The 12,533-nt window shown below is 35.5% G+C and overlaps 1 protein-coding gene across 1 annotated transcript; it reads left to right on the forward strand.

Annotated features, from left to right (window-relative positions):
- The first annotated feature begins 215 nt into the window (after nucleotides 1–215).
- LOC145006457 (uncharacterized) lies at nucleotides 216–1,239 on the forward strand. Its single transcript, XM_078965543.1, has 2 exons — nucleotides 216–804; nucleotides 869–1,239. Exons 1-2 carry the CDS (start codon nucleotides 216–218, stop codon nucleotides 1,237–1,239), a joined length of 960 nt encoding a protein of 319 aa, XP_078821669.1.
- The last annotated feature ends 11,294 nt before the right edge of the window (nucleotides 1,240–12,533 follow it).

Raw genomic sequence — 12,533 nt, forward strand, 5'->3', positions numbered from 1 at the left:
AGAACAATTCCTAATACCTTCACAGCCATTAAGAAAACGAATACCAACCGCTTTCAATTCTGTTTTGTGGCTTTAGGTTGCATGGTATAACATATTTCTTTTATTGAGTTATATAATATTTCATGATAATGTATCTCGATTACTTTTTTACTTATCACTAATATATGTTTTTTTATGTGGGTTATTTACCCCTAATTGGCAACTATCTGACAACAATGTATTTTGCAGTGGCTTTGGATGGAAACCATGAACCTCTACTCTTTGCAATTGGTTTGGGGACCTTAGAGTGTGAAGAATCGTGGAGATGGTTCATGATGAAGTTAAAAGAGTGTTTAGGTGAGGATACAGAGGTTGGTTTCATAAGCAACCTATGTGATAAAATAGACGTTGCTGTTCATAGTGTCTACCCAGATTCGTATCATGGATATTGTCCTAAAGATATAGCCAGAAAAATACGAGATTCTGTCGGACATAATGATACGGAAGTCGAAACGTTGTTTTGGAAGTCATGCAATGCATATAGTGTTGATGATTTTTATTTGTGTCTGGGAAGGTTGCAAAATGCATGTAGGGAACCACCTTTTTGTACCTTGCTTAGGAGTCCAATTTTCTGGCTTAACGATATAGCAATATCAAAATGGACACGAGCATTTTTCCCAAAAGTACATTACAATGTTAAATCGATTGATGTCCCTAAAATGTTGAAAATTCTATCCACATCCACACAAGAGTTTCCTATAACAACGATAATTGAGTTAATCAATATGTCGCAAACAACGTATGCTGAACGAGCTGAAGTAGCAAGTAACTTTATACTAATATTTGGTTTTTCCTTGTATTATTATTTTAAAATTAACAAATATTGCAGAGAGATTGTGTGGCGGGGTGACCCCTTATGTTGAGATTAAGCTTCAAAAGTGGATAAACAAGTCTTATAATTTGGTGGCAAAACATTTGTATGCAGATACATTTGAAGTCGATAACAATTTTCGCACCAACAAAGTAAAATTTGAACGTAGGGTATGTAGTTGTGGGAAATGGCAAAAAAACGGTATACCATGTGGCCATGCTATATCATGTCTAACAACCTGTACGTCTGAATCCATTCACGAAATGGTTGATTATACGTTTTCTATTGTCGTGTACCGTGTTGCATTTGAATCTGAGTCGGTGAATTTTGTACCATCACATGTGCACTGGGAAATTCCAAATGAAAGGGTGGTCGTGTTACCTCCCTAAAAGAAGTAGTTATTCATGTACCCCGTTTATATTTTATGTACAACGTTGCATTTTATGTTATGTTATGTACTAGTTATGGGTTAATGTTTTAATGAATTGATTATGGACGTCTAATCTTAATTCTTTTTTAACTGTCATTGAGGTAACAACATACATTACAAGTAAAGGAGATTTATTAAGTACTGAGAAAACACATGTACAAAAAAAGCAACGAAACTAACGCAAAACACACAAATTAACCAAGATGCATATTAAAAGTGAGGGACATTCTTTAAAAGATTCCATGCATCTCCATGGGTAAACTCTCTACCATCATATTCGAAACGATATAGTTCCAAAGCCAGCTATATGAGAATATCTTTATCCATATTCGCATGTTCATTATCCAGCTCGTTATAAATACGTTGAAAGTGCTTGAACTTTTTTTTTAATCCAAAAACTTCGCTTTGACATCTCTTCTTCTTCTTCGATATTGAGTACGCCCCATTTGATGGTGAAACAAATGACAGACACGAGACCAAAATGATCCAGCGCGAACTTCTGGCAGACCTGTTGGAAAATCGTCCTCTACAGTTACAATCCAAGCTTGAACCAAAGCGACCTCCTCTTCGTTTCTCCATCTAAGTGGTACGGGTGAGTCCATAGTTGCAAGGGGAAAAATTAATGTGATACAATTAAAAAGGGTATGAACAATTATTTATAGCGACTCGTTATTTTCCCAGCACAATCGCTTGTCAACTCAAGTAGCAGTGTACTGTGTTGTCATTTGATGCAATGGTTTGTCAACTCAAGAAGCAGTGTATTGTGTTGTCATCCAGATGCAATGGCTTGTCAACTTGAACAGTGATCTGTTGTGTTCTCAGTTAGTACACTGTGTTCTTCAGTTAACTTGGATTATGAATTGCAAACATAATAAGAAGATTGGATTGTGATATTGTGTATAAACTACTATAAATAGAATTTTAGTTAAAACAACATTTTAATAACCAATGTTACAATTATTCGTATATTATTTTTGAGTATTTACTCTCTTTATTTCACTAAATATGAGTTCAATACCATGGAGCAATGACAAGTTCTTGGTTCTTACATGTGCATATATTCATGTGTACGAGACCAACAAGTTGAATGATGCAATGTTTTGGACTCGTTTAACCAATATCTTCAATGTTGACTACCGAATGTCTACAACAAACGATCGTGACGAACTGGACATCTTAGCAAGATGGTATGAAATGAAAACTGAAGTTCTATTATTCAACGATCTTTATACCAAAATTGACGATGCCCGTTTAAATGCTTCTGAGGACGTCATCTTGGAAGCTGCTAAGGAAGAGTACAAGTCATTAAGTGATGTATCTGAATTCCAGTTTCAAGCCCCTTGGAATATTTTGAAATATGTCCCATTTGTTTAATATGTATATCTATTTAATAGGTGTGTACTAGGTTATTTTCGTGTATTATGTTTGTATTGTAAGCACCTCCTCTGTTTAATTATAATAAATAAATGTTGGTTGCATTAGTGTTAACGACAATATACAATACATTACTAACAACATATCCATGAACCATTAAACTTTAAACATTACAAATATTCCAACTCTACGCCTTAAACTTAAAACATGAAACTAACAACCATTATACGAAACATTAAACTTAAAACATTACTACAAACAAAGCATTTAAATAAAAAACATGTCCATGGGTTATTTATAACGTAAAATAGAGCACACTACATGAAATATTGATTATTTTTAACAACCTTCCAAACGTCTTCATATTCAAAGTCTTTGCCTTCACGCTCCAAGATGTAAAAATCATTAACAACTTCCAAGAACTCTTCCTCGTCTCAAAAACGAACTCTAGTACTTTTCGCATAATTATACGCTCGATTGAACCATGTGACTTCTTCCTTTACATCCATCTATTTACTAACAACATCTGATTGTTGTCGTTGTTGTCCTTCTCCCATCTCATGGTTGAACAAAGATGTTATGCGGGTCCATTCATCACCTAATAGGCAATGTGGGGGAGCAGGTAATGGTACACCCTCCTTAACACTTAGCTAGCATCGTGTTAGAACCAACACCTTGTTTGTCGTCCATGGTCGTTCAGAGTTGGAATGAGGTACTTCATTCGAAGAACTTGATGCATTCGACGACATTTATTATAATACTAAATACAGGACTATGATTTGGTTAGTATAGCTTAAACATCTATTTATAATAATAAATACAGGGCTATAATTTGGAGGTTAATGCAGTGACTTATCATGTCAAATAGTCATTTATGTCTTGTCACTTAAGAGTTTGACTACGATTTGCAGGTTACTACAGTGACTTGTCTTTAATGTGTTGTCATTTCAAAGTTTGACTATGAATTACAACTTTGACTACGAAATGGTTGCATTTAGACTATGATTTACAGATGGAGTAGTATGTATAAATACCACTTATAGCACCACTTTATTATGAGTTCGCCAAAAAAAATGCAAAATTTGCTCATGCAACGAAGTATATTGTTACTACTGTGATTCAGTCAACCCTTTTTTACACCATCTTCATCAGGCCCATATATGTCTGATGACAATTTTGAAGAATTAGAAAAGGCTGAAGAACAACAAGAACATGACAAAGAGTCATCCCGACTTCTCACTCAACGTGGTAATGAAATTGTATGGGAATGCAAACAAGCTCAAGAATAGATAGACCTAAAAAAACGAAATCAAAGAGCATGAATAATGGATAAAAAAACTAAGAAGACAATCAAAATGACAGAAAAATGGATTGCTAAGAAGGACGAGCAGATCATATTGTGACAACCCGAAGTTTGTTGCATCGCCTTAACTCATTTTCGTCCATAAAACTCGTTTTTAGTAAACTGTTCCGATTACGTTTTTGGATTAGGTCATTTAATTTAAGATTTTTATTATGACCTCGTAAGTATCCGAACACGTTAGAAACATGTGAAAACACTTTAGATATTTAATTGGATAATCTTTAGTTACGACCACGTCGGATTTCAAACACTTAATCGGGTACGACCAAAAGCCTCGGTTAACGTCAGTATCAGGTGGAATTCCATCGTGTCTCAAACTTAATCCATATTTAAAGTAGAGTGAGCCTCATTTGAAGCCTTTCCACTCTCTCTCTCTACTCTCTCTCCTCAAATCGAAGTTCTAGGTCCCAAAATCACTCAATTCTAGCCTCAAATCGATAAGGTAACTATCCTAACTTTGTTGTTCTTCAGAAAGGATGCCTTATATGCCTGTTGTATGAGTTTACTGAGCTATATGGTGGATGAATTACTTCTCACTTCTCACTTTTGGAGGTCATCTCTTTCCCTAACTAGCTTTGATAAGATCTTGTTTTTTTGCCTGTTGTATGAAAGATTGAACACCGATGTAAATAAGATATGAAAATTCACAGTTAACTAGCTTTAACTAACAAAATTAGTAATTTCATCTTGTTTGAAGTGTTCTTGAGCCTTTCGGTGTTCAATCTTTTATACAAAAAAAAAATCACAGTTGACTATCTCTTAGATTTTGATTTAGGGCTATTTCTACCCTTTTATGAGTATGGAGAAGAAAAAATCAGATTGTTAGGGTATGCTTGAAGTTGCACTTCAGATATGGATCTATTGGGGGTCTTTATGGAATAAAGGTGCCAACTTTGTTGCCATAAACACCCCATGCATCTTGTAGACCTACTTTTATGGCTTTTTGAGTCAAAGGCCCCATGCATATACATCAAGTTTGTAGCTTTACGTTTAAAATGGACCCTAGGAGGCCAGATCTATGGTTTTGATGCGTTAAGACCCATTATAATCAAATGTATAGTTTTGGAAAAAAGACGGACTCGGCAAGTCGGGGTGTATTTTCCACCAAATCCTTTCTGTTTATGGCCCAGATGTTAAGATTAAAGGTTCACCGGTTGTTTAGGTTCACTAGGGACTTGGAAATCATAGGACTCGGCAAGTGTATGAACTGACTCGGCAAGTTCAAGGCAATATCCCAGCCACATGAAGATGGACTCGGCGTCTTCAAGGCGAACTCGACGAGTCATAGACTAAAATCCTTCTTATGGATGAAGATGCACTCGGCGAGTCAGTTGAAAGATTGAACACCGATGTAAATAAGATCTCGTTTCAGCTCAATATTACGCTTTGGTTTTTAGAGAGTGCAAAACTAGACAAGATTGTAAAGAACCTTATCTAACTCTAGTAAAGAATCCTATTTATAGGAGAGTAAAAGCGTACAAAAAATATACTAAGGACTAGACATTAAAGCTTCGTATAAAATGCCTTAGTAAAATAGATATCAAAACATACGAAGAGTACAAAGAAGACTTCGACTCTTTACAACCTAACAACCCTTACAACTTGCTGGAAAAATGCACCAAATAAACCTTCTTCTTTTCAAAGGACCAAAAACCATACAAAAGCTCACAAGATCAACAATGGAGGCTACTCCAGGTCTAAAGGGAAGTGATGGATGCTGAGGGTGAGCAAACCATAGCCATCACATACCTTAAATAGGGGCACAAACCCAAAAAATTAGGGTTTAGCATAAAACGAATGCGACGTCATGGTCATAACCTTCCCACACCATGGCACACACCAAAATGCGCGTTTCTTAGAGGGTGAGGCCACACTGTGATGTTTTATACCACCACGTCGTGGCCAACCCAAAACTACATATTTAAGTCTTCAGATGCCAAAAAAAAAAGGAAATATATACTTGGAACTGGTGTTACACTTATTTTGATGGTGAAGAAAGCTATCATGTTCCATGACAGGCTATGCATTTAAAATTCTGGTACCAACAAGAATCTAGGAGACATGTTGACAAGGTCGTTGCCCAGAGAGAAGTTCAAGTTTTACTTGGACTTGGTTGATGTTTACAGGATTTAAGTCCCTTCGAGGATAGATGATAGGATATGAGAGGAATTTCTTGGTTTAAGGTGGAGTTCAGAGGATACTCAAGTCAAGGTAGAGATTGTTAAATGTGACTTGAGCATCTAGAGTATTCTCATGGCACACTTGGATATGGTGGCAAACTTTTGAATGCATAACCTGTTATAGAACATAATGGCACACTTGGATATGGTGGTACACATGGATATGATGGCACACAAGGTGCCACTCAATGGAACTTGTGCGTCGTCATGGCACCTCAAAGACGTTCCATTCAGAGGAGGTGCTACCAAGTGTGAATGTACCACTCAATGGCACACTGATGTGCCATCATGGCACCTCTAAAATGTGTCATACAATGGAAGTGCCACAGAGTGATAGGAGCTATCACTAAGTGACAAGGTGTGTCATGAAATGGCACCTGATGTGCTAGTGCTGCAGTGTTGGTACCAATGCAATGTCTCTCATGGATGAAGGTTCTAGAAGTTTTTTCACGGTAAATTGTGATTAGTTGACACTTTTCATGGGCCTATGGATTAATAGGCTTGGCCAATTAGGGTTTTAAGTCTGATCCTAGTCTATAAGAAGGGATGTCTGCTAGTAATTTGTTAGTGTTTTTTTATCCTTAGTGAGTAGGATGAATCTATGTTGAATTGTACTTGTAACCTCTGTTTGAGAGCTAATAATAAAGAGTACTCCCATCTTGCCCATGGTCGTAGGTCACATTGACCGAACTAGATGAATATTGGTTCTTTGTGTGCTTTTGGTTTCGTGTGTTATCTACATTACTTCCTAACAAGTGGTATTAGAGCTTGGCAAGTAGCATATGATCTATTCTGCTTCTTGAAAAGTATCTTCTGATTTCTCTAACAGTATTCAACTGGCTAAAGAAAATGTGTTGGTTCGGAGGATTCATCTTGAAAGGTTGCCTACCGCTCAAACACAAATAGAATCGGTGTTGTTGTGAACTTAATCCTTTGCCCGTTTTGTAACAGCAAGATTGAATATGAGTTTCATTTGTTTTTGGAACGCTTTACGACTCAAGAGATTCATGCTATTCTCAACAATTGGTGGAGATATCCCAATTGCTGGAGGTTCAATTCATAATCCGATTTAACACGTCTCAACCTGCACTATGAAGGCTAGAACCAAGGAGGTAATATTTGTGGTGCTCACGACTTTTGCCTGGGTTCTTTGGAAATAAAGAAACAACCACATTTTCAAGGGGTCTGGTGAGATAAAGTGTCGATTTGGCTAGTGAAGTGAAGATTATGGATTTACACGGCTCAAAATGAGATCTAAAAAGTTGATTTACTCAATTAGAATGATCGGTGTATTTAGGGGTGTGCGCGGTGCGGTTTCGAGTCAAAACCGCAAACCGCACCGCATATGCGGTTTGAATATTTTAGAAACCGCAAACCGCACCACAGATGTTCAAAACCGCATGATGCGGTGCGGTTTGATGCGGGCGGTTTATGCGGTTTAGTTGCGGTTTGATGTGTTGTTTAACATTAAATCTATCAAAAAACTAAAAACCTGACCGGGTTAAAAAATGATTGTTTTCATTTTATAAAAACAAATACAATTTTCGAGTTAAATCGTTTTTAATAAATTGTGACTCATGTTACTATAGTTTTGTAAGTATCATTGTTATTGCTTTATATTGCCGTTATAATTTATATATTCTTGTAAACCATGAGATCTTGATCTAATAGTGATTTAATGTTACGTTATAGATATTTGGTTATTGTAAGAAATATATTTATATACATCATTTCTAAATCGTGATTTGAAGTTATAACAAAAAAAAGAAAAAAAAAAGTATATATAACATGCGGTGCGGTGCGGTTTGAACCGCAGTTTTATAAATACAAACCGCAAACCACACCGTATAGTGCGGTTTGATAAAATGATGAACCGCAAACCGCACCGCGAAATTCTAAATCGCATTATGTGGTGCGGTTTGGTGCGGTGTGGGCGGTTTGTGCGGTTTTTTGCACAGCCCTAGGTGTATTTGCCCGGTACAGGAATCTTTTTTTTTTTTTTTTTTTTTTTTTTTTTTTTTTGTAATTTCTAGCTTCCTGCTAGCGTTTTAATATACTTCCTGTTGTTCAAAAAAAATCTAGAAAACCAAATACATACACATACATGCAATGGTGGATAGAAAATTGTATATGAAGGGTACTTAAATTAAAAATTGATTATAATTTTTGTTTATAGAAAAAATTTCTCTTAAGTTATATTTTTATACCTAATTTTGGTACTTACAAAAATCAGAAGGTTTGGACGCAAGTGCTAATCATCTACAGGTAATTTACTTATTGCATGCATGGCTTAGTTTAAGGAAGAAGGATAATATTTAAGTGCATATATTCCAATCCATATGCTCTTGAGAAAACATGACAAAATTCTTTGACTTTACTTTGAAAGAATCCAAGAACCATCAACAAATCTGCAAAAGGGTTCATTCCAAAGCATGGGTGACACATGTATAATAACGTGTTTAGCCGGATATGTAGAATCAAGTGCTTATGCAGTTATGCTTTGCTTCCCTACATTCATCAAATTTAAACATGAAAATACATATAAAAAGTATAATATTAAATTGCACATGTCTATATATACTAGTACCACAATCCATAAATCAAAATTTGAACTTCTAATTAATATTACAACAGAGATGACATAAACCTAATTAACAACAACAACAACAATAACAATAATAATAATAATAATAATAATAATAATAATAATAATAATAATAATAATAATAATAATAAACCATGATGATCATTGGGCTCAGTGGAAGGATCAAATAGTTGAAGTCAACCCATGGAAAGCTTTTGATCATTTATTGAAGAACATTATATAGATATAAAGAATTGGGTTCATATGGTCTAACAAGAGAATATATTCCATCAGAAATGATGTACATGGTAGAGAATTGGAAAGACAAAAGGGGAAGAAAGAACATCAATAATTCAGTTCCATTCATAACTAAATTATCATAGGCTACCTATAAATACACACTCTTACTAAAACGAGTAATTCACATCAATTAACGCAGATAACAGAACATGAAGAGTGGTTCTTACATGAAAAGAAGAGTACTCTTGTTTGGTAGCCAATGATGACTTGCCTCATCACGCTTCAAGGTGTTGGAAAAAAGACACCTTATTTTGATTCAGTAGGCAGTCAGTCCTAGGCTAACTTGACATGCTCTTCTTTCTCATGTTAGCGCATCTCTTCTTCATTTCAAGAAGAATAGACACAGATGAGAATTTGATGTTTGGAGGGAAGAGAGTTCTTACATGAAGAGAATAGCACTTTGTTTTGGTAGCCAAGGATGACTTGCCACAAGCCATTGAATGTGGTAGCAAGGAATTCCCCATTGTTTGGTTGATTTGGCAGTCACGCCTTGGCTAACCAAACATGCTCTTCTTTCTCATGTTAGACCTTCTCTTCCTGATAATGATAGTGATCTCTCTCAACCCAAAAATTATAGCATGGATTCTAACCCGAAGACGTACAGTAATATTTTTGTGTCTATATTGATAAATTATCAAATACCATCTAGGCATTTTAGGCTTTTGTTCAGTTAATTGATATAGTTCCAGCTTCACTAGTCTTTGGGTTTTTATCTTTGCCATCGAGTATCTTGCACTGTTGCACATTGCATAAAAATCACAATCTATTGTAACATTACATGTTTCCAGTGGTTATATCCTTTTTTTTTTTTTTTTTGAAATAGCAAAATTATTATCAGGGATCAAGACCATAGGCTCTCCAGGGCTAGCAACACAGTGGTTGTTTCTTTTGTGTTAATGATTTCCATCGGAGGTTATTTCATACCGTAGAACATTGCATTCAAACACATTCCTCTTTATAAGTTGAAGTACGCGCTTAGCTCTTTTTGTTTGTATAAATGCAAAATTGCATAAAATATGAGGTGATGCTACGCACATAGATGATCTGGTGGAAGCTTTTATAGACAATTGGAAGAAAGACAAACGGGGTCAAAAGAAACCCCACTTAAAGCGGACGTAAGTTTTGACAGAATATTTGCTTTCTTTATTTTCTAAAATTTCTTCTTTATTTAGGAGGTTAATTAGCAAATTTTAATGAGGTTACATACTCTTTACTTCAACTCAATTGTGATGATCATAAAGCAAACGTATAATTATATATTGATTTTGGGATGAGCTCGGCTACCTATTCCTTGTATATGGTACTAAAATTTCAAATAGTTATGTATAAGTATGCACAAATATATTGGTAAGATCACCACAATAAGAAAGAACCTCTTAACTTTTAAATAACATATCGTATTTGACATTAAATTTAAAAAAAGAAATTCTGAAAGAATAAAAACTAGCCTTTTGATATGTTGGACAATACGGTATAACATTTTAATCATGTTGGGGGAGTAGTGTTCAACCATATTAAGACATACAGGTATCTAAATTCAGTAAACTTATAATATTGTTAATTTGTTATTCATGCTTAGAACATTTTAATAAGGGGAATGAAGCAGTTTTATTGCCCTTTGCTTTCATACAAAACTTATAGCATTCCACTTTTACAAATTAGTTTTAACTTTTTTCATAGAAATGGGATGCCAAAAGGTTATGAAGCCTTGTGTGTTAGGAGAACTAATGGAGGGAAACAAAATTACAGACTACGTACTAGAAGTCACATGGATGGTCTCATTTTGATTTGATGTTGAGTTTGCTGTTGAACAAATAATAACAAAATATACTTTTGTTGATTTGTTTACTTATGTTTTTTTAATGTATTTGTACTTTTCCTCGTCAATATATTTGATGGATATGTTTTTTTTTAATGTATTTGTACTTTTCCTCGTCAATATATTTGATGGGTATTGGATGCTGTAAGAAACTAAACTAATTAAAACAATTTCTTGTGTGCTAGGAAGAAACGAAGAACAAAGCAGGAAAAGAAATTATTGACTTGCACACAAAGTTTTATGAGAACGGCAATACTTCAATTTAAAGTTAAAACTATTACATCTATATATATTAATTGGATTAGAAACCTACTCAAACTCTAATACCTACGTACCAGATAAAAACTAAACCAAAATATAGTAACTTTCCTATATTGTCATTGACTATAAAATTTGTTTTTAAAACCGATTAACCCAACAATCACCCCCTTAATCGGTTAATTTAATTATACCACTCGTTCAAAACAAGTCGGTTCCTCTTTGATTAGACCCGCTTCTTCATTTTCCCATTTAGGACACTAGTTTTTATAGTGACCAAGTTCACCACATTTGTAACATCTAATGTGACTTTTATCCGGACACGTTCATTATCATCTCGATTTCTCCCGGACCCCCGACCTCTTCCCCGTCCACGTCCAAAGTTATCCCAATTTGAACGTCCATTGCCACAATGCTTACAAACATGTGACTTTTCGTCACTAGCCAACAACTCACCTTGAGTGTCTTCCACTTTCTCAGTTCCTCTTATACGCTTATCGTATGCCTTCAATCTATCAACCGCTTCATTGAATAACATTGAATCCAACTCGAAACATTGCTCTATTGAAGCCATGATTTGATGATATGACTTAGGCATCGAATCTAGGAACCTTTTTACCAAATTACCTTCTTCAAGCTCATATCCAAGACTCCTTGCTTTTGAGGCTAAACCTAATAATTTTGTCACAAAATCAACCATTTCATCCTCCTTCATGCGTAAACTTTCAAGATCCCTTTTTAAGGTTGCAAGCCGAACCGTTCTCACCCGATCCACTCCCAAATACCGTGTTTTCAGTCCATCCCACACTTTCTTTGGTTCGGTGTAACTCGCCATTTGCAACACCATGCCTTCGGGTATGGCTTGAAACAAAAAAGCAAGAGCTTGTTTTGACTTTTTTTTTTATCCGATATTTCACCCGCCTTTGGCTCGACTGTCTCCCATATGCCGTGTGCATTAATAATTGACTTACAAACATGTGACTTTTCGTCATTAGCCAACAACAACTCACCTTGAGTATCTTCCACTTTCTCGGTACCTCTTATACGCTCATCGTATGCCTTCAATCTATCAACCGCTTCATCGAATAACATTGAATCCAACTCGAAACATTGCTTTATTGAAGCCATGATTTGAAGAAACAACTTAGGCATTGAATCTAGTAACCTTTTTACCAAATCACCTTCTTCAAGCTCACATCCAAGACTCGTTGCTTTTGAGGCTAAACCTGATAATTTTGTTACAAAATCATCAACCGTTTCATCCTCCTTCATGCATAAACTTTCAAGATCCCTATTTAAGGTTGCAAGTCGAGCCGTTCTCACCCAATCCACTCCCAAATACCGTGTTTTCAGCCCATCCCACACTTTCTTTGGT

The sequence above is a fragment of the Lactuca saligna genome, chromosome 1, assembly GCF_052625555.1.
Source record: "Lactuca saligna cultivar CGN05327 chromosome 1, ASM5262555v1, whole genome shotgun sequence".
Classification (NCBI taxonomy): domain Eukaryota; kingdom Viridiplantae; phylum Streptophyta; class Magnoliopsida; order Asterales; family Asteraceae; genus Lactuca; species Lactuca saligna.

Excerpts from the sequence above, each read along its gene's own strand:
- LOC145006457 (XM_078965543.1), top strand. The coding sequence starts at position 216 with ATGTATTTTGCAGTGGCTTTGGATGGAAACCATGAACCTCTACTCTTT. Across the intron at positions 805-868 it reads TGAACGAGCTGAAGTAGCAA|AGAGATTGTGTGGCGGGGTG; the intron begins GTAACTTTATAC and ends CAAATATTGCAG.